Raw genomic sequence first — 26,082 nt, forward strand, 5'->3', positions numbered from 1 at the left:
TTAAAAAAGCAGGACTGGAGGTGTAGCTCAGTGACAATATGCATGCTTAACATGTGCAAGGCTCTAGGTTCAATCTTTAGCATCAAAATTAAATAAGACATATAGAAAGATATGGGTATATTGTATGCAAGTATTATGCTACTTTATTTAGTTAGGATACCCAGGGATTGTTGATATCCTTAGGGAGGTCCTGGAACCAGTATCCTGTGATTACAGGGATGACTGTATTTTATTTCATTTTTGCAATTATGTTAATCAAAGTCCCTTGAATCATTTGGAGAATAAAAAGAGAAGATGGCTTAGGGAGGGGAGACTTGGGCATTAAAAATCAAGGTAGTGGTAATATTGCCCTCAGGCACTGAAGGAGGCAGAAAAAAATAATCAACCCAGAACATCTGTGTAGTGCTAAGCTCCTGCAGGCAGCTGTTCTCAGAGATTTGAGGCATGTTTAATCTAGAGAGGTTCCTTTTGCAGTGACATCCTTGTACCTTGCAGGAATCAGGACACATCCTAGTGGACAGGCTGGAGAAATGCAAGAGAGAATTGGTTTATAACTGGGATCCCTGGCAAAGGAGTGTGGACCATGGCACAGCCTCATGCTGTCAGGCCACCCATTGCTGATATTGGCCAGGCCACAGCCAGGATAGTTACTGGGTTCCGGTGCACACCTCACCCAGACACAGATAAGGTAGACTTTGTCCAAAAGGAAGAAACTATGAAGTAGCCCTGGGATGAAGGAGCCAACTCTCTGAGAAGGACTGCAGGATTGCTGTTTGTCCTCCAGTGTGTGAGGTTCTATGATGTGTAAAATGACCTCTTTCTGAGTCTCACATTGAGGGGACAGGAGGAGGTTGCAGGAGGGAGTTCTACATGTAAGAACTGCTCAGCAAAGAGGCTATCCCCCAGCACAGGGAGCTCCCATCCTGGAGGAGCTACTCAAAGGCAGATGCTGGTCAGGGTCTAATCTGTTTCTAAAGATACCTGACACTGATTCTGGGATTACCTGGGCCTCCTGTGCACACACCTGGAACATTCTGGAGGGACACAGTCCTTCAGGGGCAGGGGCAGCCAAAGGCTGGACTCCTCTATTGTACACAGAGCTTTTCTGAGCTGTTTCAATACCTAGCTAGTACAGACTCTGGCCTCAACTTGGCAAACATCTAGGCTAAAGTGTTCTCCAAGATGTGGCTTTCCTGTTGGTGAACCCCTCCTGCACCACCTTCGGCTGCAGACACTCTGCCCTAAAGGCTGGAGCCAAGGCCTTAGGGACAGACCAGTCACTTGTTGGTTCAAATTCTTGCCTCTCAAGGCTGCTTTCCCCACAGCCAGAGTTCAGAAGGCCATGTTTTAATGCAGGTACCCTGCATCTTTGAAGTTCCTCCCTGCCATTTCTTTCAGCATAATATGTCAGTGGTTTTAAACCTAGGGGATTGGAATCAGGCAGCAATCCTCCACAGAAACAGAATCATGTTGTCGGAAAAAATTCACAACCAGCTCTTTCCTCAGAATAACATTCCAAAATCACTCGGAAACTTTTTTTGAAAAAATGTAATAATCCATGAGCCCTGGAACTTTAATTTGGAAAGTTTCCTCTGGTATCCCTGGTGTCCTTGAGCCACCTTCCTGCTTCAGATGTTGCAGCAAGAGGGACCAAGGCTGCAGTGGGACATCATTTCTTAGTCACCGTGTTCAGAATATTCACATGCCTTCAACCTGGGTTGAGTGGTGACTTTGTAAGGACAGGCAGATTCTGCCCTGCTCTCAGCCCTTTCAGACCTCAGCAAGGATGATGCAGCATCACTCTCTTAGGCATCCCAGCTGGAAGAATCCTAGGACTCAAGGAGTTTGCCATGCCCTGCTTCAGCTCTGGTGTCTCCTCCTGAGCCCTGAGGATCATGAGCTACATCTGGGAGCACAGAAAGCTTGACTCAAACCCTGCCTTTACTGCCCTTCCTGTGAGTCTGCACTACAGCTCATGCCCACTGTGTAGGACTGAAATTTTATCAGCTTCATTTTGTTTTGTTTTTCTGATCATTTCAGACTTACAGAAGAGTTGCAAGAATATTACAAAGAACTCTAGTGTAACCTTCACCCACATGCACTGATTGTAACATTTTTACGACATTAGCCTTGTGTATGTTATGCATGCTGCATGCACACACACTTTTTCCTCTTTTATAGTTTGAGAATAAGTTGCAGGCTTCTGCCCTTTTACCCCTAAATACTTCATTGTGTTTTTGCTAAGAACAAGGACATTCTCTTCCATAACCCACAGTACAGTTTGTCACATTCAGGAGATTTCAGATCATTGTGACATTATTCAGTATGCTGTCCCGATGCAAATTTCCTCCAAGTTAGTGATCAAGTTCTGTATAGCTGTTTTTGCTGTCTGATTCAGGATCCAATCCAGGATCACATGATGTACTTGATTGTCATGTACAGTTCTTTGGACTTGGCTTATCTTCCATGACTTGTTTTTTTTGTTTTGTTTTGTTTTTGTTTTTGTTTTTGTACGGGAATTGAGTCCTGGGGTACATCATCACTGAGCTCTATCCCCAGACCATTTTATTTTTATTTTTGAGACACAATTTTGATAAGCTGCTGAGGCTATCCTCTAATTTAACCATCCTTCTGTCAGTCTTCCAAATCACTGGGATCACAGGCATGTCCACTGCTACCAGGCCCCTTATTTTTAATTTTGAGACAGGATCTTGCTAAATCGCCCAAGCTCTCAAACTTGCAGTCTTCCTGCCTCAGCATCCCTAGTGGCTGAGATTATAAGCATGCCCCTGAAGTGGCTTTTTATTTTTTATTTTTAGTTATCAATGGACCTTGATATTTGTTTATTTATCTGTATGCAGTGCTAAGGATCAAACCCAGTGCCTCACACATGCCAGTGCTCTGTCACTGAGCCACAACCCCAGCCCTGAGCTTGACTTTTGACATTTATTGAAGGATGCAGACCAGTTTTTCAGATGTTTCCTCAGGAACAGATTTAGGCTCTGAGTTTTGGTAAAGAGCAATATCAGCAATGGGGATCTAGCCGTCTCGGTGCACCCTGTCTGGAGGCATCGTGCCATTATCAGTGCAGCTTGTTTTTTTTTTTTTTTGGATTAGCTAAACATATGGAAATGAATTACTTGAGACTTTTCACACCTAGAAAAGGTGAGTTCCTTGGGTAGAAAGGAAGAGAAGACTTGAAAGGGTTCTCCTCCTGAGATACTTTAGACTCTACTCTGCAGTCTTTTCTTCCAGAAGGGTATCCTGATCCTGCCCACATTCTCTAAAACAGTGCCATTGTTCTCCATCCCTAGCCCGCCTTGACCATTTGCAGTTGTATGTGTCTGCTCACTTATTTATCATGTGCTGTCCTGTTAGAACACCAGCTGCAGAGGGTATTCCTATGTCTGATTATTCATAACTATGGGGACAGGGGCTCAAGCAGGGCCTTAGTTTCAACGTAGGCTCTCAGAAGCAAAGGAGCCCAGAGGAGGGAAAGAAGATACCCTAGGTCTTATCGTTGTACTGGAGGAAGAACCTGGAATTCGAGTATGCAGCAACTTCTCCAGGGTGTTCAGGAGATGAGCAGGACATCCTCTGGCCCTACTCTTTCCTCAGATACTCCATAGTTCTCTGTGCTAACACTATAGGGAACAGAGCCAGAAGATCAGGCCCATTTTAGCCAGGGGCACCTGGTTTACCCAGTATCTGGAATTGTCATATGTATAAACATAAAATTTAATATAAATGCAAATCTATGTGGAAATGAAATTTAAGTTTGATATAGAACAAGTGCCAAGAACAGCAAATGCTCAGGCTTCCTGCTCCTGGTCAGCTGCAATGGCCTGGGTGTCTCCTGAGTTTTTCCTTACCCTACCCAGGTCTGGGTTTGCTGGTCCCATGGGAGGACTGGTTTCCTTCTTGCTGTCTCTAAAGATGTCATGGGGCCTAGAGAAAAAAGTGAGGGCTATACACTCTCACTCACCCACCTATGGAAGTCAAGGCTCAGTTGAGTATACATCCGATCAGGAGGCTCAGTGAGGAAATACCTCTCACCTTACCGCTAGCAAGTCTCCCATCTGCCACGTGTGCAGTATGACACCTGTCTACCAGCCAGGTCTGGGATGGGTTTGAGTCTGAGCTCTTAGAGCTCCTTTTCTCCACAGGGAGCTAAGTGTTCCTTATCTGTCCGAGGGGATTGGACATGAACAGAACACCATGGCCACCAGGGTCTACCAACATCCATGTCCTGCAATCAGAATGAAAAGGTGCCATGCACTCGGTCTTATCTGCTGAGAGAGAAATGCTGGTCCATGTTCACTTACTCCTTCAAACTTAAGCTGCTACTCATAATACTGTCGAAGTGAATGGGGTGGGAGGAATTAGAAGCTCTGGAAGGAAGCCATTACCTGCTCAGGGATGTGAGTCACTTCTCAACATGTCATTTTAGGAGAGGGAAGCGTGCTCAGTGGGTGGGGAGGGGAAGCAGGTGGGAAGGAACAGCATGGAAGAGCTGAGGTTTCTGCAGCCTGTGCACTGTCTGCTGTACCTGGAATTTCTCCAGAACTGTGTAGAAGAGCCCAGTCTTCATAAAGATGGGGGGAAATGGCATATGTCTCACACTTGTCCTTCACTTGTCCCATACTCTCTTCCTTCCTCCCTGCAGGCCAGCCAGTTGGGTGTGTACCGAGCCTTTGTGGACAATTATGGGGTTGCCATGGAAACAGCAGAAAAGTGCTGTCAGGCCAACGCTCAGTTTGCAGAAATCTCTGAGGTAATGATTATCATGACACTGTGTAGATAGGAGCACCACCAGTTCCCACTCGTGCCCACCACCTCCCATGATGAGTTGTGGGCTGGTTTTTGGTAGAACCTGACCTGGGAGAACAAAGTGCGCCCAATTGAAGTCTGGTCATGAACCACAGTCCTGAACACAGATGTTTCTGGGTATGCTCCATCAGCTTCATGCCCAGGATACTACTATAACCAGATAGAAGGAGCAGCCTGGAGAGCACCCCATTCCCTCAAAGGCCAGGGCCTTATTCCAGGGGTCAGGAAATTTATTTGGCTCATAGTTCTAAAGTCTGGGTAGTCCAAGAGCTTGGAGCTGCATCTAGTGAGGGCCTTCTTGCTGCATTATAACATGATGGAAGTCATCACATGGCGGGACAGAGCAATCCTGCTAGCTTAAGTCTCTCTTCTTAAAAAGTCACTAATGACTTCATGGGGGCTCTAACCTTATGACTTTCTATAATCATAATTACCTCCCATTAGCCCCACAATTTGGTTCATGTACCATGAATTAATTAAATTTCTAATACATGAACTTTTGAAGGACATATTCAAACCATAGTAACCATATTACCCAGATGCTCTCTTGCACCATCTGTCTGCAGTGAGTTAGTTTCTATAATTTTGTCCCTGTGTCTTATCACAGGAGTCCTGACTCTGTACCTTGTTACTGGAGACTAGCTGGGAGTTGTCCTCCTCTGCTCCTTTTCTAGCCTACCAGCAACCATGAAAGCTGGGAACGTTAAGGAGCCAGCACAAGAGAGTGAGGGCTTGCATTGCTGTGTCTGTAGACGCGCATGGGAAGGAAAGCTTCTGGTTAGAACCATACCACCCCATGTGTGGGGGAATTGTGGCCTCCCTCTTTGCATTTAGCCCCGGGGAGTCTGAAACTTTAAACCATGGAATGTTGTTAGACTCTCAAAAGAGCCTCTCAGATACAGAGAAGATGAATAGGACACCCAGGAGGCTGGTAGCCAAGTCCAGAACCCAGCAGCATCCCTGCATCTCCATTTCTTCAGATATGATGGGAAAGGGCAAGAAGATGCCCTGTCTGAATCTCTGCAGAGCCAATGGCAACCATGAAACAGTCCTCTGCTGAGGCTTGTTGTCACTCTTGCCTTTTCTTATTATTTTTTATTCATTTGTTTGGTGGTACTAGGGATTGAACTCAAGGCTTTGCACATGCCAGGTAAGTGCGCTACCACTGAGCTATATCACCAGCCCTCACTCTTGCCTATAGATACTTACCAAAGCTCTGACTTGCCTTGCCCCCCACCTTTCCGCCACCCGCCCCACCACCAAACAAGGATTCTGGTGTGAGAAATGTGGAATTAAAAAGAGAAACAGAAACTAGAAACATGGAATGAGCCTTGTCTGTCTTGCCAAGGGACAACCTTGAAGGTCACACCTGGGCTTTGTTCCAGAGACTTTGTGCCATTTTATCATTTATCATGGGACTGGGTGTGAGGCCCTAGCTCTGATTGTCTCCAACAGCAATAATTTGTGCCACACTGTCCCTCCTACGCCCATAGGGTGCCCCAGTCCCTGCCCAGTGCTGCAAGTAACAAGATCTGCATGCCTCAAGGCCTCTGCGCTTCCTGCCAGCCTATTCCCCCTAAAGCACTCAATCCATTCTTTTCTTCTCCTTTTTCATTCAATTAGCAACCCCCACACTCTTTATCAGCTAGAATATTTGCACAAATTTTAAGTGACCTTGATAAATTTGAATCGGACATTATGACTCTGTGTGCCTGTATGATTATACAACCACTGAATTCTATACTATGTACAATCAGAAAAATGAGAAGTTATACTCCATTTATGTATGATGTGTCAAAATGCATTTTACTATCATGTATAACTATTTAGAACAACAACAACAAAAAGAATTGACCCCTAAAGAGCATGCTACAGTTAAGAAGCCCAGTTCAAGTCCACCTGTACAGGTTTCTACAGAGGAAGGAAGAAGCCATGGTGGGACATGACCTAGGGAGGTCATGTGGTCCCCCTGAGGTCTTCGGTGAGAATCTGAGCCAAGGCTGAGATGCAAGGAGTGGGATGGTGGCTTGGTGCCTGCTGGAATCTGGTGCTCTTTGAATCTTTGTGATTCCTAAACCATTGAAGCAGCATCCATGCTGGTTTTCTGTATTTCAAAAATGATCCAGAGAAATTGGAATGGCCCAAAGAGAGCAAAATCAAGCTCAAGAAAGAGGAAGCAGCAGGCTGTGTGGTGGTATGGGGAACTGTGTCTTGGGAGGTCAGTGCTTGGGCAAGGGATCGGAGATTCACACTCAAATACAGGGTGGGGAGAGGTCAAATACAGGGTTGCGGGGGGGGGGGGGGGGGGTAATGGTTCTTCACCTTCTCCTGGGACCAGTGCTAAGCGTGAGTTAGCGTCCAGTTACACTGAAGTTGTACATTCTGGGTTCTGTGGGACACCAGCTTCCAGACAGTAAATAATATGAGTTAGATGAAAAGGGTTTCTGGAGCCAAGTAAGTTTGGGAAATGTGGGGTTAAACCAAACTCTTAAGGCTCCTTGTAGCAGGATATCCCAGAGTTTGTGCCTTGCCCCATGCAGGGACATGTGGAGTGTGGGGTGCCTCCCAGACTCATGTAAGCTCAGCACCTAGTTTTTGCAGAGTCTCTTGTTGAACTTTCACACCCCCTCACATCCTTTGGAAACTGCTGAGTCAGATGTAGGGAGGAACAGTCACTTCAAGGGATGTTAAACTCAGGAAAGGTACCAAAGTGCATGATGGGTTTTGGCTCTGGTGAGCTGGGAGTCACTATCTTACAGGCCTGGAAGGATTCCTGCAGCACAAGAGGTTGGGAGAGCAATCCCAGAATCCTTTCCCAACTCTCTGGTGGGTTATGCATTTATTTAGAAGCCTAGTACTAGGATTCCTCACAGCTGCTTCCTGGGGATGATTTCAGGGGCATGGGGATCATTTATCCTCATTTCTCTTAGCACATTAGATCAAATCAGTGATCCTTTTCAAGCAGCTGTGTTGAAACATGGCCTATCCAGTAAAAGCCCTGCTCTCTCTACAGGAATCTTACCACCTTATTTTAGAGCAAGTACATTTGCATATTTTAGCAAGTATATTTATACATTTCCACCCAAGAGGGTGGTTGAAGCACCCGGTATAAATATGGGTAGTAGCAGGCCCACCCTGGCTGATGCCAAACCAGAGTGCTCTTCTGAATGGCCAGCTCCCTGCATACTGTTGAATTGCTCCAAGAAAGAAGTTTGCTGTGTCTACAGGCTTATCTATATCTGAGGTTCTCACCAAGGGATGATTTTGTTCCCAAAGACACCCTTGGCAATGCCTAAAGACATTTTCGGTTTTCATAAAAGGAGGCCAGGTATGTTAACTACACCTACAGGTGGAGACCAGGGATGCTGCTCAGCCTCCTGCAGTGCACGGGGCTGCTGCACAGGACTGGGAATTCCAGCCCCAAACATCCACAGTGCTGAGGTTGAGAAATCCTGTCCTAAGTGTCTGGGGCATCCATGCTCCATTTGCTCATGGGTCACAATCTGGGTTTTCATTCAGCTTCTCAGAATGTCCTGAGGTTGCTGCATCTGGGATTCTTTGTGGGAAGAGAAGGCCGTGCTTTCTGTCAAATATTCCTGACTGTAGAATTTTGTGCCACTTCCAGTCTGCTTTAGCTATCTCTTGTAAGCATATTCTTTTCTCTACAGAACCTGAGAGCCAGAAGCAACAGGGATGCCAAGGACCAAGCCACCAAGAATTCTTTGGAAAGTGAGTTGTTCTCCATGCAGGGCCTCTTTGTGTCTTCATGGGGATGGTTACTGGAAAAGCAGAAGTGGTTCCTATTTGGGTCTTCCCCTGTGTCTTCCCTGTTCTGGACCTCAAATTTTGAGAGAGATGAGGAAAGAGAAGGTCTGAGTATGGCAGGATGGGAAGGATGTGGTCAGGACCAGTTTGCCACCAACGGTAGCAATCAGGAAAAAATTATAGGAGTCAGCAAGCACCCACAACCTAAGCACTACTGGGCATTTAAAATGTGATCATACCAGCTGTGATGGCATGGCCGAGGAAGAAGGATTGCAAGTCCAAGACCAGCCTGAGCAATGTAGTGAGATCTCATCTGAAAAAATTTTTAGATACCATTCTGTCATGCCCAGTGGCCCTGTAAGAAGAACTTTATTTTTTTCCTCTTTCAAGTGAGATATTAGCTTGGCATTAGAAATAAAATTAGACATTAGTGCATACTTGTAATCCCAGCAACTTGATAAGCTGAGGCAGGAAGATCACAAGTTCAAAGCCACCCTCGGTAACTTAGCAAGGCTCTCAGCAACTCAGTGAGACCCTATCTCTAAATAAAATACAAAAATAGGGCTGGGGATGTGGCTCAGTGGTAAAGCACCAGGGTTCAATCCCCAATGTACCAAAAAAAAAAAAAAAATGAGATGTTAGTTTATTTCCTGTTGCTCTGACTACCACAGATCTGAGTGATTTATAAAGAATAAAAGTACATTTGGCTCATAGTTCTGAAAGCTGAGAAGTTTAAGATCAGGCAGCCATATCCATTGAGGACTTCTCTAGAGTCCTAAGGCTGCATGGGACATCCCATGGAGAGAGAGAGTAAACGTGCCAGAGAGCACTCACTTTGATAACAAAACTATCCCTCAGCAACCCATTAATTCTTTGAATGGACTAACCTATTTATGAGGACAGAGCCCTCCTGACCCAATCATATCCCAAAGGTTCCACCTGTCAAATACAATTAACATGTATAATTTAGGGGATTAAGTTACCAACCCATGAAATTTGGGGGACATATTTAAAACATGACAGATGACAAAATGGGTATAAAACATAAAATAGCCCAAGTGAAACATAGGTTCTAGGTAGCTGGGCAGGATTTAAATCCAGAGTGATTGGGTTCCCAGGGCTGTGTTTAACCTCTGCACTCTGATTAAAAAGTGGAGTCAGGAATGGAAAGTCATTTCTTGCTTTTGATTGTTAGGACAGTGTGAATAGTTTGCTCACTCACAGAGAACAGCCCGTGTGGTGTCAATCCCCAGAGCTTACTTACTCTGTATCCCTGCTGTGAATAGCAGTTTCCCTATCTGTAAAATGCCCAACACTGATCGTGGGAGTCAAGAGAGGAAATGTATGTGTCAGAAAACACCTAAGCATCTATGCTCGTGCTGTTGTCTGAGAAAAACACAGGTGGCCAAGGCTGGTTGGGACTTCTTTACCACTAAAGGTTGGATATCCTCAGCAGGTTCCCATCTCAGAGCACTTGTCAGACTGAGAGCTATGTCAGCATCATGTTGGCTCCTACCCTCCTCAGAACCAGGCCTGCAAAGCATCCAGGCATGACATTGAGAGCAGCATGCTGGTCTACTCCCAGGGTACCCTCTAGGATCGAGAACAGAGTTCCATCCAGGATTGGGGCCCTCATTAACCCCAGGTGGCAGGAGTATCAACACTGAGCCTTTTGGGATGTTGTCACCAAATTAGCTGAGGGTTTGTGCCTGACCAGCAGCTCTAGACTCTGTATTTGATGTCCTAGACTTAAAGCTTGAGCATGCAGACAGGTGCTCTGGATTTGCCCTCATCACTTGTGCGGAGGTCAGGTAGGGCCTGTAGAGGTTGGGGCTGCACCATTCTCCCTCCCCTTTGCAGCACTAGTGGTTGAGTATCCTGCTTTCACCAGGTGTGATCATCTCACCCTGCCTGTCTCTCCACAGCCCTGCTCTACAAGCCTGTGGACCGGGTGACAAGAAGCACGCTGGTCCTTCACGTGAGTCATATCTTAGGAGCACTGCAGCTGCCTCCCAAGTTGGTCTGGGCATTTTCCCTGTCCTCATGCCCAACTAGGTGTGGCCTTCTTACCTTGGGCCCTTTGTTTCTCCTGTCCTGGGGCTGACACTTACCTTTTGCCCACCCTTCTACTCCCAACCCCTTCCTCTCCCACAAACCTTTATTGAGGTTGCAGAGATGAGGGGCCTCTGCTGTCCAGGGTCTCACAGGATAGGATGCTGGGGGAACAGAAGCAGGTTCTCCCACAGCAGGGTGGGAGCATCCTGTCCCATATGGACTGGGGCTTGAAGATGGAGAAGGCAGTAAAGTACATGAACTGAGACTCCAAAATAAACAAGACTGGGGACCAGAGGCTCTGTGCATTCTGAAGGCTGTGGGAAAGGAGCAGAGGGAGATCCCACCTCAGTGGGGAGTCACTAATGGGGTTTTATGAATACTGAGAAACAAAACCAGAAAATAAAAACAATCCAAGTCCTACTGCCTAGGAGACCCTATTAGTATGATTTATAAGTTTCACATACACTTGAAAAAACATTTACAACCAATTCATACAAGTGTGTGACATATTCATTTCCTTGCCTGCTCCTTCCTGGCAAAGGAGCCTACCACCAGAAAGATTATATGCATGAGCTAACAGACATGAACATCTCTTTTAATTATGCAGAAGGTGTTACATTTTATGTGTTTCACACTTTGCTCTTTCCCATTTAATACCACACCATAGAGGTTGTTCTACTTTAACCCATGCAGCTATGCCTTATTCTTTTTTTTTAATTAATATTTTTAGTTGTACATGGACACAATACCTTTATTTTATTTATTTATTTTTATGTGGTGCTGAGGATCGAACCCAGTGCCTCACACATGTCAGGCACTCCACCACTGAGCCCCAACCCCAGGCCCACCTCATTCTTTTTTAAGCTGTGTAATATGCTGTTGACCAGATGTTTCATAATTTCTTACCATTTCTAATTAAGAGTTTTTGAGGGCTGGGGTTGTGGCTCAGTGGTAGAGCACTCGGCTAGCAAGTGTGGGGTCCTGGATTCAATCCTCAGCACCATATAAAAATAAATAAAGGTATTATGTCCAACTAAAAAATAAATATTGTTTTAAAAAGTGTTTTGAATGGAGAGCCAGGCGCAGTAGTGTATGCCTATAATTCTGGCTATTTGGAGGAGGATGAGGCAGGATGGTGACTTGAGTCTTAAGAATTCAAGGCTAGCCTGGACAACACAGCAAGATTCCATCTTAAGAAAAAAAAAAAGGTTTTGGAATGGGGGGAAATGTTATGCAGTTCAGAGGCTCTGGCAGATAACCTGTCAGACTAAGACATTTCAGTCTGCCCCCTTGCTGTGATTGATCCAGGACCAAGTGTGCACCTAGCCAAGCATCATGGTAGGGAAAAACTGAATCTGCCCCGAGGGGGGGGGGGGGGGCTCTCGTTGCCAACCCAGGTGCCTTCCTCCTATTTCATCTCTCCAGGTTCTCTTTGCAAATGGGATTTGGAATCTAAAGGGGATTATGCTTATCTGAACCAGACCTTGAGCAGAAATGATTTGTATTCCTAGCAGAGAAGGTGTCTGTATTCTCATCTGAAAAAGCCTAGACTCTCATCTAAAGGAGGAGGAGCCAGAAGGGTCATGGGCTTTCTCCTGTCCTTGTATAGGCCAGGGATTCTGGGTCAAAACTGAGTCTGCTCCTGAAGGAACATGTGGCAATGTCCAGAGACTTGTTTGGTTGTTACAATTACAGAGACGGAGTGCTGTTGGCATCTAGTATACAGAGGCCAGGGGTGGTAGTAAATATCCTATGGGATACAGGACAGCCCCCTACCACACACCATAACAAAGAATTATCTGGTCCAAAATGTCAACAGCACCAAAGTTCAGAAACCTTACCCTAGAACCTTATAGTGGAAACTCCTTTTGGCTTTGTACAAATGGCATGGGTTTCTTGGAGTGCCATTTAGAACCTGCTTCTGGGATGGTGTTCTACAAGCACTAACTGCAAAGCCCAGGCCCTTTGAGAGAAATAGCAGTGACACCTGAGGAGCCAGAAGCTCTGAGTTAACACCAAATGTGGGTCCATGCCAATTCTGCTCTCTGACTCAAGTCTTTCCACTTGGGGCAGGACTTGCTGAAGCACACCCCTTCCAGCCACCCAGATCATTCCCTGCTGCAGGATGCCCTTCGCATCTCACAGAACTTCCTGTCCAGCATCAATGAAGAGATCACACCCCGACGACAGTCCATGACAGTGAAGAAGGGAGAGGTGAGTGTGGCCTGGGGGACACACAGGGCCAGACCCAGAGTCCATCTTCAGCAAATGGCTTAGCCCAATACAGGAGACATGTTGCCCTTGGTGCTCTCTGATCCTAGCAAGGCACAACCTAGTTCTGCATGTGAGGCTTTAGGGTGAAGTTGCAGGGGTGTCCCCACATGCTCTACTTCCACCAGACAGCATCAGTCACCATCTCTCAGCTGCCTCTTTCTTTTTCTGTCAAGTTACATCCAGAGCACCCCATTTTCCTCCCTCATACTCTTGCCAGTTTAGGTTCTCCTCCTAACAGACCAGGAGAAAGGAGGATAAGGTTTTGTCTGTCTGGAATGTGTCTCCTTCTTCCTGGGTTAAAAAACACTGTTAACACCAGATATCAGGATTTAAATGAGGGGAAAAAGGGAGGGTAGCCAGATGTGGTGACACACTTCTGTAATCCCGGCTGCTTGAGAGGCTATGGCAGGAGGATTCTAAGTTTGAGGCCAGCCTCAGAAACCTTAGCGAGGCCCTAAGCAAGTGAATGAGACCCCCATCTCAAAATAAAAACATAAAAAGGGCTGAAGATGTAGCTTAGTGCTAAAGCAATCCTGGATTCAATCCCTAGCCCCTCCCCCCAAGAGAGATAGAGAAATGGAGGAGTCCATGGTTTTTGTTTGAGAGTGAAGATAGATGAAGAACTTGATGTCTTCACTGGAGGCTCATCTCTGGCAACCACTTATGGGCATTCTGTTTTCACAAGTCATCAATAAGCAGACATTGGTTTGTGCCCTTGGCATCTCTGATCCTTCCTGGATAGGGCCTAGCTTGTTGCTGGACAGGTTACCCCAGCATGGGCAGGAGCTAGTGAGGACAGCTTAGACATGCAGGCCAGAGAGCTGGCATCTAGCCTGAGCTGAGTGTTCTTTATCAGAAATGGCATTAAAGTAAGTAGAGCTGACTTGTGGGCTCTGGGGTATTGTGCAGGGACAGGAACCTGTGTCAGGCCCAGGCTCCTCTTTACTTCTGGTTCATATGCTAATTGCTCAGTGCTCAGGCACCACAGGAACTGACTTGCACAACCCACAGGGTTTCTTTTCTTTCTCCCATCTGGCTGGAGGCTGTTCTTGGCCTTATCTTCCGTACTCCTCTGGGAAGTGATACCCTATATTGCTGATCTAAAAGCTCCCATGTATCCAGAGTCTAATCAGGCTTGACTCTTAGCAAGGAGTTTGGTCCAATTTTCCCTGGTGGACCTGACCAGGAAAGACCAGAGAGGAGGATGAATCTGTCCCCTCTGCTCCACTATCCAGGCTTGTCCAGGTCCTAGAATGAGGCACACTTAGGTCCAGTCCCAGCATCATGAAGTCTGACCTACTAGGTGGCCTGGAGCTTCTGACTTCTCCCTTTGAATCTGTTCCTGTCTTTAGAGCAGGATGGGAACATAGTCCCATCTTCCTGGGCACCTGGGCCCTCAAAGGGACATGATTTATGGAAAGAGCCGCATATGGAGACACTCCTGGCCATGTCAGTCAGCTCTGAACCTATTGAAGGCAAAATGAATCTTTAGCATCTCCCAAAGGGAGATGTTGAGCAGGGGCTCCCTGCCTGGTTGTCCAATGACTAGAACCTAGGGGATGTGGGAATCTGATCTTGTCTTTTGAAACAACAATGGGCCCTGCCCCTGGTTCTCTCCCCTGACCAAGGGCCATCAAAGGAGAGAAAAGCCTATGGCTTCCTATTGGCAGTCCACCAGATCTAACTAGATGTTGGATTTGTGTCTGCTAAGATTCCATATGCTGGTTGGGTTCCTGCCCAGCTTGCCCTTACTTCCTGGAACATCTTCTCTTTCTGTTCTGCCAATTCCTTTATGAGCACTCTGCCTGGTAAGTAAATGCATGAGCTTGCTTGGCCCTTGATATGGTTCCAACTCGGCTGCCTCTGACTGCCATTTAGCATACCTGGAGAGAAATATTTAGATCATTGGAATCAACTGCCTCAGGGAATTATAAACAAAGGTATTGCCTGGGAGTTAGCAGCCAGGCCCTCATTCCTGCATCTGTCCTCATAATCCTTCTTCTGGGCTAACCCACTGCCAGGGTCCCAGTGACCAAGCAGGAAACATTTAGGTGCTGAACACTTCATAAGGGCAGGGACCTTAATCTGTGTCTTTTCCAGCACCTAGCCCTGTAAGGACATTTGCTTATTGAGGAAGGGTCACTTGGATGACCTGCCAGAGGGAGAAAGGGATTAGCAAGCTCTGAAAGGTTGTGATTCTAATTTAGACCCTTTCATTCAGAACTGTCTATCAGTGCCTGTTGAGGGAGGGGACTTGATGGTGCTAAGCTGGAATGTGAGACAGATGGCCACTCGTGTATCCCTGATCCCCAGCCATGCCAGGACAAGACATTCTTAATCAGTCTTGCTCTCAGAATCTGAGCATCCTCCTCAGTGTACTTCCAGGCTGCCCAACGGGTATGCACTCCTTGATGCAGCAGAAATGATGCCAGCTGAGCAATCGTCCAACCCAGGTTTGGTCCTCATCTACTACTTACCCATAGAATTGATTTGGGAACACCTTTTTTCTTCCCCAAACATTCATTCTTTCTGAGGACAGTTACTCAGGGCCTGTGGTCCCTCCACTGGGTTGTGTCAGGCTAAAAGCATTTTTTTGTTTTTTTGTTGTTGGTGGGTTTTTTTGTTGTTTTTTCCTGATTTGTTGTATATGACAACGGAATGCGTTACAAATCATGTTACATATATAGAGCACAATTTTTCATATCTCTGGTTGTATACAAAGTATACCATTGGTGTCTTTATACATGTACTTTGGATAATCCTATCCATCACATTCTACCATCATTTCTAACCCCATGCCCCCTCTCCCTTCCCCTCCTACCCCTTTGCCCTATCTAGAGTTTGTCTATTCCTCCCATGCTCCTCCTCTCTACCCCACTATGAAACAGCTTGATGCTGGTTGTTTTAATGAATCATAATAATAGCCATTATTTATCAGGTGGTGAGTATGTGCCCAATACTGTTAAAACATTTCATGAACTAGATTTCTTTTTTTAAAGTCATGTTTGTTGAGATATAATTTATATCTGGTACAGTTTACCCCGTTTAGTTTTAGTTATAAGAATTTTGTTAAGACAAATATAAAAAATGACAACATATATATGGTATATAGTACTACCATTAAGATACAGAATATGTTACCTTGTTCTCCTTTACTTCTTTTTTTGTAAAACAAATAGAGATGGGGCTGGAATTGTGGCTCAGTGGTAGAGCGCTCCCCTAGCACAGGTGGGACCCGGGTTCGATTCTCAGCATCACATAAAAATAAAGGTATTGTATTGTGTCCATCTACACCTAAAATAAATAAACAAACAAATAAATAAATAAATAGCAAATAGAGAAATTAATTTTAATATATTTTCATTTAACCTGATGGATTACCAACATAATTTGCAAAGAAAATCATTGTTAGTAAGATATTTATGTTCATTTTCTTTGTCCTAATAATTCTTTGGAATCTAATGTCTATTTAACACATAGCACACCTCAATTCAGACTAAACACATTCAAATACTGAGTGGCCTCATGTAACTAATGGCTGCCATATTGGCTCCTTTCTCCATCTTTCACCTTTTGGTGAGACATATACTGTAGGCTGCATGATAAGTCACCTTGTTATGTGGTTTCTTGTTGATTTCCATCAGAAAGGGAGACCAAAGGGATGAACTTAGAATATATAAGAGTAGTCCTTATAAGACTCTATTAGACTGTGAGTTGGTTTCTACATGCTTTTGGTGGGAATAACTTCAGTTAGGTCACTTTCTTTTATAAGTTTTTCATAATGGCTCTCTCATATTTCATCTCCTACCTCTCCAAGTTTACAGAAGGAAAGGTACTTCACAAAATTTGTTAGCTACCCTCAACCTTGCCCTTACCTTTATAAATACCTTATTAAACAGTTTTTACTCTGATTGATCTTTTTCATCCTTGAATCCTGAATAATGGATTTTAAATTATAAGAGAGTAAAATATGCCTCATCTCATATCACAGGCAATGTATATACACATACCAGATTAATTATATATTAAAATACAATATATATAAAATGCTTAAAATTTCAAAGAACATATTTGTATAACTTTGTGAAGAGAATGAAAAATGAAAAAAAATAGGAAATAAACAAAAACCTGAAAAATTAAATAATATTGTAGTTAAAATTTTTATGTGTAAAGGGCTGGGGATGTGGCTCAAGCGGTAGCACACTCGCCTGGCATGCGTGTGGCCCGGGTTCGATCCTTAGCACCACATACAAAGATGTTGTGTCTGCCAAAAACTGAGAAATAAAACATTTAAAAATTCACTCTGTCTCTCTCTCTCTCTGTCACTCTCTCTTTAAAAAAAAATTATGTGTAAAAATTTATCAGAAAGACTTGAAAGAGACATGAATTGTATTGCAGGTCATTTTTATTTATTTTTGGTGTTTAGCTTGAATTGGTTTCTCCTTTGGTTGGCTTTTCCTTTATTGTAGTTTTTCCCTTTGCAGGTTTTTATTGTTGTTTTTTATTTCCTCCTCATGGAGTATTTTGCCAAGAATGTTCTGTAGAGCATGCTTTATTGCTGTAAACTCTTAGCTTTTGTTTATCATGGAAGGTTTTTATTTCATCGTCAAATTTGAACCTTAATTTTGCTGGATATAAGATTCTTGGTTGGCATCCAGTATCTTTTAGAGCTTGGTATATGTTGTTCCAGGATCTCCTAGCTTTGAGAGTCTGGGTTGAAAAATCTGCTGAGATCCAAATTGGTCTTCCCTTATAGGTAATCTGATTTTTCTTTCTTGTGGCCTCTAAAATTCTATCCTTATTCTGTATGCTAGGCATTTTCATTATAATGTGTCTTGATGTAGATCTGTCATAATTTTGTACATTTGGTGTCTTATAAGCCTCTTGTATTTGATTTTCCAGTTTTCATTCTTCATGCTTGGGAAATTTTCTGCTATTATTTCATTGAAGAGACTGTGCATTTCTGTTCATGGTTTCTTTCTATCTTCATTGTGAGGTCAACTTTATTTTCAAGATTTATATTTTGTCTTCATTATCTGAGGTCCTAACTTCCAAGTGATCTAGTCTATTGGTGATGTTATCTATTGAGTTTTTTATTTTGGCTTATTGTTTCTTTCATTTTGAGGATTTCTATTTTGGCTTTTTTTTTTTTTTCAATATCTCTATCTCTTGCAAGTAATCTCTTGCAACTTGTGTTTGCTCTCTTATCTCTTTATTGGAGTGATTGATTTTTGCCTGTATCTGTCACTTAGGTCATTCTTTAAATCCCAAATCATTTTAGTTATGTATATTCTGAACTCCTTCTCTGACATTTCACCTACTTTGCTACCTATGGATTCTATTGTTGTGGTATCTGGGTTTGTTTGAGCACTTTCCTGCCTGTTTCTTCATGATGTCTATGAGTCTTCCTCTCTTACAGTGTAGATCCAACATATGGCAGCTTCTGCCCTATTGTCTTATAGTGTCCCTATAGGTTACCAATACCTCACTTTTAAGGGAGAGATCAATATTACAGCACTCAGTATACCCAATGTGCAGCCATATATTGGTTAGCTTCTATTTTTACATTTACAGTTTTGTCACTATAATCAGAAATGATAAGTTCGGTTATCTTCTACAATACAGTCAGTAGGTTTGTATAATGTTTTACAGTTTCTAATGGTAGAAGGGGGACCTGGAGGGTTGGCTGAGATGTTTATGAGGTAGGATGTTAGAATATGGAGGTTTTAGATTATATGACTAGTGAGAGGGTAATCATAAGAAGTTGGCTGTTAGTAGGAGAAACAAGAGATAGGCAACCGTATGCAAGACTCCCTGTTACCTCAGCAATGGGATAAATGTTAGCACCCCCAGTAGAGATACTAGGTGCAGCCAGGCCCACGGGGACCTTGATGATATCTTACCAGGTCCTTATTGTTGTCCCTTGATACAAGTGGTGATATCCCAGTTTTGTGGCGGTGGCAGCCTCAAGCCTATATATACCCTGTTGTTGGGCTGTGGAGCCACGATTTGGTGAATAAAGAACCCTAGCACAGGGTGACTCACCACATATCTCTGGGCCCAGGACAGGTCTCTCCTCCAGATCTCTGAGCTGCGTGCTGGCAGGCCTCTCCTTTGGATCTCTGGGCCACACAGTAGGGCGGGCCTCTCCTAAAAGTGTTTCTTGACCTGTGAGGAACCGCATGGAAATGAGAGGTAATGACTTTGCCACATGGGCACCATCTATATTACAGCCAAGAAAGAATCCACAGGACCCCTCCTCTCAGCCCACTGAGGTGGAGGGGCTGCAGGCTATCTAGAATTTGCAGCAGGACTGAGCTTTGGAAATACCTACTTTTTCCTTTGTGCCAGTTTCTTAGTTTGATATAGAACATTGAATAGCTAGTTCCCAAAAGAAAAAAAGAGCTATACCTGTGAGTTCTCATGATAACACTATCAGGTCAGAGGCCTTCTGCCTTTTATAGATGAAGAACTGTGGCTTAGAGAGATTGAATGACTTGCCTCTGGTCACACAGCCACTTAAGTAGGCAAGCCAGGTAGTGAGACCTGTGTGTACCCCAAGTATGTTACACTTTGGCCCCTTTTCCTCCTTTATGAACTGATGGCTTGCTTACCCCTCCACTTTTCCCTGCCCTACCTGGAGGCAGGTAGAATCACGAGAAGAATGTGCCCCCTTGGAAGGTTGATGTCCTACCCAAGTCTTAGGTACTGTCTGATGCCCCATCTCCTGCTTCTGCTGGGAGCATATCAAAGTAGGGTGGCGATTCCATTTCTAGCTTCCCTGGCAGTTTGGTAGAGAGAAGAAAGATGCCTCCATCAGCCTGGGCATTTGGAAGCATTCTCACAGTCACTGCTGGGCCTCCTGAAAGGTAACCTATCACCACCTGCTCATCCTAGGTGGGTTAGGGCATGATAGAGGGACCCAGGTGTCAGCCTGCACAGGGCCAACAGCCCAACCTGACACCAGTTATGGTTCCTATCATCTCATCATCCTTTCCATCCATGTCTCCCGGCTCTAGAGCTGTGCCCTTTTTGGAAGTGACAACATTACAGGTGGCTTTCTGACTCTGCACTATAGCTAGCCCTGACTGTGCACCCCTGAGAGCTTTGAGCAGCAGAAACTCCCCAGCAGGATGCCCTCCTCAGCCTCTGGATAAAAGAGTCCTGCAGGCACATTTTCCTTCCAGGTCTGGGACCTGTGGATTGGTGGGTAGGTACTCATTTGTTTAGCTGAATTAACTTCACAGTTAGATAACCAGATCTAAAAAGAGTATTACTGCTGGGTAATTTCCCCCACGCGGTTGCTTGTCTGTCTGATATGAGCTTCGCACTGTGTGCTGTTCAGGCTTGGAAGTGTGTGGGATGATCGGGCCTCCAATCCTGGTTCTCTGCCTGGAATCCCAGAGGCCCCTCATGGAAGAATTATTCAGGTAGCTAGTCTGAACAAGTTCTGTAGGAGGGCCTGGGGAATACTGCTGGTGCAGGCTGAGGCAGAAGCACTAGGGGAGAATGGAGGCTTTTAGGTTGATGATTAAAAAGGGTTGATGGCTGGGGTTGTATCTCAGTGATAGCATGCATTAGGCTCTGGGTTTTATCACCAGCACCACCACCAAAAAAAAAAAAAAAAGGAGTTGGAAAAGCCAAACCTTGTTGGCAAAGTTTGCAAGGAGTGCTACGGAGAGGACAGTGGGCAAAGACAAGGGAAGAGTGGCACCCCTAGTTCAGCCAAACCTTCAGGATAGTGGTGAGCATAGTCTGTAAGTATTCGCTATCAGTGCAGGAGTCATAAAGCTAGAGATGTCCCTCAGTGGTAGAGCATTGAGACTCTGGGGATTGAACCCAGAGTCTAATCTTAAAGCTACAAAGTCAAGGCTCATGCCATGTCCAGATTTAGACCTTTTCTTTGCCCTTTATAAATATTTGCAAACAGAGCTTAGATTCTTGGCTTATCTGGACCCAGGTTCTAATTCTTACCAGGATCATGGGTACATTACTCACCTTTTTTTACCCACCTTTTTTTTTTTTTCCTGTGCAGTGGTAGAACTGGAATCTGCCAATGAAAAGGTTTTATAGAATAAGATGAAATGTTTTGGATAATGTTGTCTCCATACAGGGCCTGGCACCTAGAAAGTGCTCAGCAAATGTTAGCTGCCACCATTCTTGCTATTGCTATAAATTGACATCATTCTTCCCAGACCCCACACCCCCTACACCCAGCAGGGTCCTGTCCCTTCTGGGGCATCTCCATTGATGAATCATCTTATAATGTGTCACTTAGGGCATAGGATAGCTGGACCAGAATTGGCCATGATGCTTTCTGGGGTCCAGGAAATAAAGAAAGCCAGAGAACATACAAGAGAAAGAGATGGGCAGGACCCCTAAGTCTCATGCTATGGCCTAGCTGTGGAACTTTGTTCCCAGCCTACCTGCTGAGTCCCTGGAGTTCACTAAGGCTACTGAAAGGCAGTGTCAGCCAGTCCCCTGGCACTCAGCCAGCTCTTCGGAGGTACAGGACTTGCTCTGGAAGCAAGAGAGTGGGAGCTGGGTCCATGGCCTCTTCCAGGGGCAGAATGTGCCAAATTCAGCTTATACTTGGAGCAGTGCCAGGACCCACCCTTAACATATGACATGTTGGTCCTCACCTCATTCCTTTTCCTTCTCTGCTTCCTCTCCTCTCAGCCTTCACCTGGGCTGTCCTTGTCAACTTTTCTCAGTCCCATCTGTGAAGGCCTTGTTGATTTGTATATGATCAAACAAATTCTTGGATCTGAAGAAATTTTCCATTGCTCCTGTGGAGCCATAGGCTGTGGTTACTATGACAGAGTACCATTGCCTGGGAGGTTTAAACAATCCAGACTGGCCCCAGACTTGTGCTCAAGCAATCTTCCCACCTCAGCCTCCTGAGTAGCTAGGACTGCAGATGGACACCAACACACCACCTAAATTAAAGACATTTTTTTCACCAGTGCTGAAAGCTAGAAATCTGAGGTCAGGGTGGCAGCATGGTCAGGATCTGGTGAGGGCTTTCTTCTTTGTTTATAGACAACCATCTTACTGTTCTCACAGGCCCTTTCCTCATTGCAGGCTCTTTCGTCCTCCCTCCCTCCCTCCCTCCCTCCCTCCCTCCCTCTCTCTCTCTCTCTCTCTCTCTCTCTCTCTCTCTCTCTCTCTCCCTCTTACAAGGACACTAATCCCATCACAAGGGTCCTACCTGTATTACCTCATCTAAACCCAGTTGCTTCCCCAAAGATTGCACTGCTACATACCATCACATTTGGAATTTGGGCTCTAACATATGAGTATGCTTCTCCCAAATTGGACTTCACATGGAGGCCTTGGGTGGGCTGTAGCCTGGACTCAGAGTTGGGGGCCTGGTGCAGTAATGTCCTAGTAACAGCTGGAGGAGGTAGCTGCACTAGGGGAAACAAACCTTAGGCAGGAGACAACCCATCTTTTCACGGTGCATGGCAGCCTTCAGCTGTCCACCCCTCAGAAGGTCACAGCCACCTGATATAAACTGACTGGACCTCAGGCTCCTTGTCTGCTGAAATGGAGGTGACTATGCCTGCCTCATGGGGTCTTTATGAGGAGCAGGGTAGCTCTGAACATGGTGCTTATAGCCACAAATGCCTCAGCAAATGTTACCCAGTAGTTTCTCTGAGATTCTTTAGGCACACTGTTTCATTTAATCCTTAAAAAAATGCCACCAGACAGGTCTTTTTCCTGCCTGTCTTACTTTCAAGGAATGAGACTCAGAGAAATACAGCATGCAGCTGGCATCTTTATGGAGAAAGGGCACTGTAGGCAGTGAAGGTGCAAATGATCCTGGTCCCTTAACTTGCAGGTGATCCTGACTAGGTAATTTTTGTTGGTTATTTGACAAGGCACTGGTATCCTTTCCAGCTCGTGTCTTCCACCTGTATGTAGGGAACACCCAGAAGGAGTACTGCCACCTAATGCCTCCACCCTACATCACAGGGGGACACCCCTATCTATACAGAATCACATGGAAAAGATACACTGGGACATGTATACATGGAGAAACCAGGACCCTAACACTAACGGACACTCAAGGGGACACAGGGACACACACACACAGATAGACAACAGCGCCCAACACACACACACACACACACACACACACACACATACACACACACACACACACACACACACATTCCTATGGTCCCAGCAAGCCAGCTCCTCTCATTTGCCCCTCAGATTCTCCAAAGTATGGTGCTGTTCCTGTCCTGGGTCCAGCAAGCTCCCAACCCTCTCTGTCTTTCACCTCTATCTGGTGTGTTTGCTCTTGGAGAGATGCTAAGTCAAAGGGACAGTCATTTCCAACTGTGTGACCTCACATCATCGTTAGAATGCCATGGAGGGTGACCCAGCTTACCTTGCTTGAATCCTCTATAGGACCTGTCCAGGGAGGGAGGGCTGGAAATCAAGGCTATTCTAAGGCTGAGTTTCTGCTCTCCCAGACCCAAGGCCAAGCTGATAAGCACTGAGAGGGACATCTCCAGGGAGAGACCAAATCTGCATGGACCTCCCCCACTCTGTGCTGATGCTGTGTGGGCTGACCCACTGATAGCTTGATGGCCAGTGTCCCCCACAGGAGCCTCAGTCCTGGGAGGGAATGGAGGAGATGGCACAGGTGATGGTCTGAGAACTTTTGATACCTAGTCAAAGGGGCAGGACCTTGCAGACCCTCTTGCTGAATCACCGTTGGGTCTTCTTTCACTGCCCTTTCTCTTTCTCTCCTCCCTGGATTATCTGTCTTGGGCCTGTCTTTCCCCTTTCCTGAAACACGTATATACCTCTGCAGGTCTGCTGGAACTGCTTCACCTTCTCCCTACCCTAGTGTGGAACTTCCATCTGGGCTCTCTGCGGGGTGGACCCTAGGCCTAGGCCTAGGCCTGGCCAGCTTTTTGAGCCAGGGAGGAGGCCCAGGGGTTATGGGTCCTAGATTGAGGGTCAGGGCAGAGAGGTCTGAGAGGTTTTCATCCTATAGGACTGGCTCTTTCTCCCTCCTCTCCTGCCCTCCTCACCTGCCGTTCCTCTCATTCATTCCCTTGATACCAGCCTTCAGCCAGGGTCCAGACTTTCTTCCTGGATTGGCCAGAGTTGTGGTTGGGGCCCATCTATTTTGTTAGGGCTAGGAGGCTGGACCTTTCTTTTGAAGTTGTTAGTCCCTGGGTGGAGTGGGTTTCAGAAGCCAGATCTAGCTTAAGGAAAACATCTCTGATATTCAGGGGAAGCTCCTATAAAAGAACTGTGGTCACCAGCTGTCCAGCACCCAAAGGCCTGTTTACAACATGTACCAACTCACATTCCTGGAACAGCTCTTATAGACAAGGTGCAGTGTAATTGCTGGGACCAGGATCAGTGGGGCTGGTTGGGAAATATTGAGATTCCCGCGGCTTTGGGACTTCTCTTGGAAAGATAAGGTTGCTGAAGGTGGGGTTAGGAGGCATTGGGCGACTGTTATGGTATTAAAATTACAACTCAGGACCAGGTTGAATCTACCCCTTAGAGCTTCTACATGTTTGGAATGAGTTGGTACTGGGGACTTCTGAACTATAACTGAGCTGAACTTAGGGTGCCCTCTGCTGGTAGCCAAAAGAAGCTCAACCCCTTTGTATAGAGAAAGGACTGTTAACCCCATGTTGCCGCCACCACACATAGAAGGTCCCTTGGTTCTGTCCTGAGCTGAAGGACCTTCTTCTGTGTTTTTGCTGCATCTGTGTAGCCATTCCCTAAGGTCCTGTCCCAGGACCCTCTGCTGACCTCCTCCCCCCAGACCCAACAATCAGTGTTCCCAGGAGAGGGAGAGGGAAGGGGAGAGCAATTTGATCTCCTGCATTTGATCTTCAATGGTGCATGTACATTCCTCCCAGGTGCACACAGTTTCTTGCTTTTCATGGGTGCTATCGCCCAGCAGACCGTCTGCCCTCGGCATGTGGATTGTGGGTGAGTGGTGATGAATCATGGTCTTGGCAGGCTGGCAGCCTTCCTGCCCTTCTACTCATGGGAACCAGCAGCTCCTGCATAAAAACATTGGTTACCCTGTGCCAACGGCCAGCTGGCTGTCGTGAGCTGAGCTGAGCTGCGATGTGTAACTTCCATGCCTAGAGTATTAGGGGGCCTGGCACAAGTTGCATCTACTTCTGGGGATTCTGCTGCCTTTGGCTCCTACAGAGGATGAGGGGAGTCCAGGAAGGTAGAGGCTACAGGCAGCATTGGAGCCCCTGGTCCAGCCTGGCTTCACCAGGGTAAGGGTGTGGAGTCTCCCTGCTTCTCCAGTTAGGGATGACTGTGTCTCTTGCTGGGGAGAGACTGAGTTCTCACACACTGTGTTGTACATATTTGACCTTCAGACCATTCAGGGCCATCACAGTGTGGAGTCATCACCACTCTGGAACCCTTCCCTGAAGCCAGGTGCTTCTCAGGGTTTGTGAGCAGGGATGACTGAGTATTGTTGCTTGCTCACTGGGCTGCCTAGGACAAGAGGGTGGACCTTTCTAAGGCTGAGTTTTCTTGTCTGTGAAATGAGCATAAGGACCTACCCACAGTGTATTGTGGGATGTAATCAGATCACTCAGACAGTGTGCTTGCACAGCACACATGTGTATGGGAAAAGTGCACAGTGTCTTTCCTTCTGTCTCCAGGTCCTTGGCACAGCACCCAACCCATCTGAGATGCCCAGCACTGTTTGTTGGATGAATTAGTGACTTACCTCCATGTGCCTATGTAGCAACCCCTTGAGCTATGTGAAAAAGACTATCCCTTGACTTTCAGATGAAGTACTTAGGTACAGAGAAACTCCGGGCCTATTGGGAGTTCACATCTCCCATTCTCCGGTTTGTTTTAGTTCTACCCACCCTGTGCCACCTGCCTGTGGTCCATGCTGACTCAGCTCTCTGTCCAGGCTGGTGTCAGAGGTGTGGCTTCTGAGCCAGGCTCAGTAGCACATGACTATAATCCCAGCTACTGGGGAGGCTGAGGCAGGAATATCACAAGTCAGAGGCCAGCCTCAGAAATTAAGCAAGACTCTGTCTCAAAAAAACAGAAAGGGCTGGGGATGTAGAATGCCACGGGTTCAAACCCTAGTGCCTAAATAAATAAGTATAGTAAGTAGAAGAGGTGCAGCCCCTA

The 26,082-nt window shown here is 45.8% G+C and overlaps 1 protein-coding gene across 1 annotated transcript in view; it reads left to right on the top strand.

Moving 5' to 3' along the window:
- The window catches only part of Bcr (BCR activator of RhoGEF and GTPase), a 141,721-nt gene that overhangs the window by 80,273 nt on the left and 35,366 nt on the right, over positions 1-26,082 (top strand). The window contains exons 5-8 of the mRNA XM_026412525.2: positions 4,667-4,774; positions 8,499-8,559; positions 10,521-10,573; positions 12,724-12,864. Of these exons, the coding sequence (XP_026268310.1) occupies positions 4,667-4,774; positions 8,499-8,559; positions 10,521-10,573; positions 12,724-12,864 (363 nt within the window). The remainder of the gene's footprint in view (positions 1-4,666; positions 4,775-8,498; positions 8,560-10,520; positions 10,574-12,723; positions 12,865-26,082) is intronic.

The sequence above is a fragment of the Urocitellus parryii genome, chromosome 3, assembly GCF_045843805.1.
Source record: "Urocitellus parryii isolate mUroPar1 chromosome 3, mUroPar1.hap1, whole genome shotgun sequence".
Classification (NCBI taxonomy): domain Eukaryota; kingdom Metazoa; phylum Chordata; class Mammalia; order Rodentia; family Sciuridae; genus Urocitellus; species Urocitellus parryii.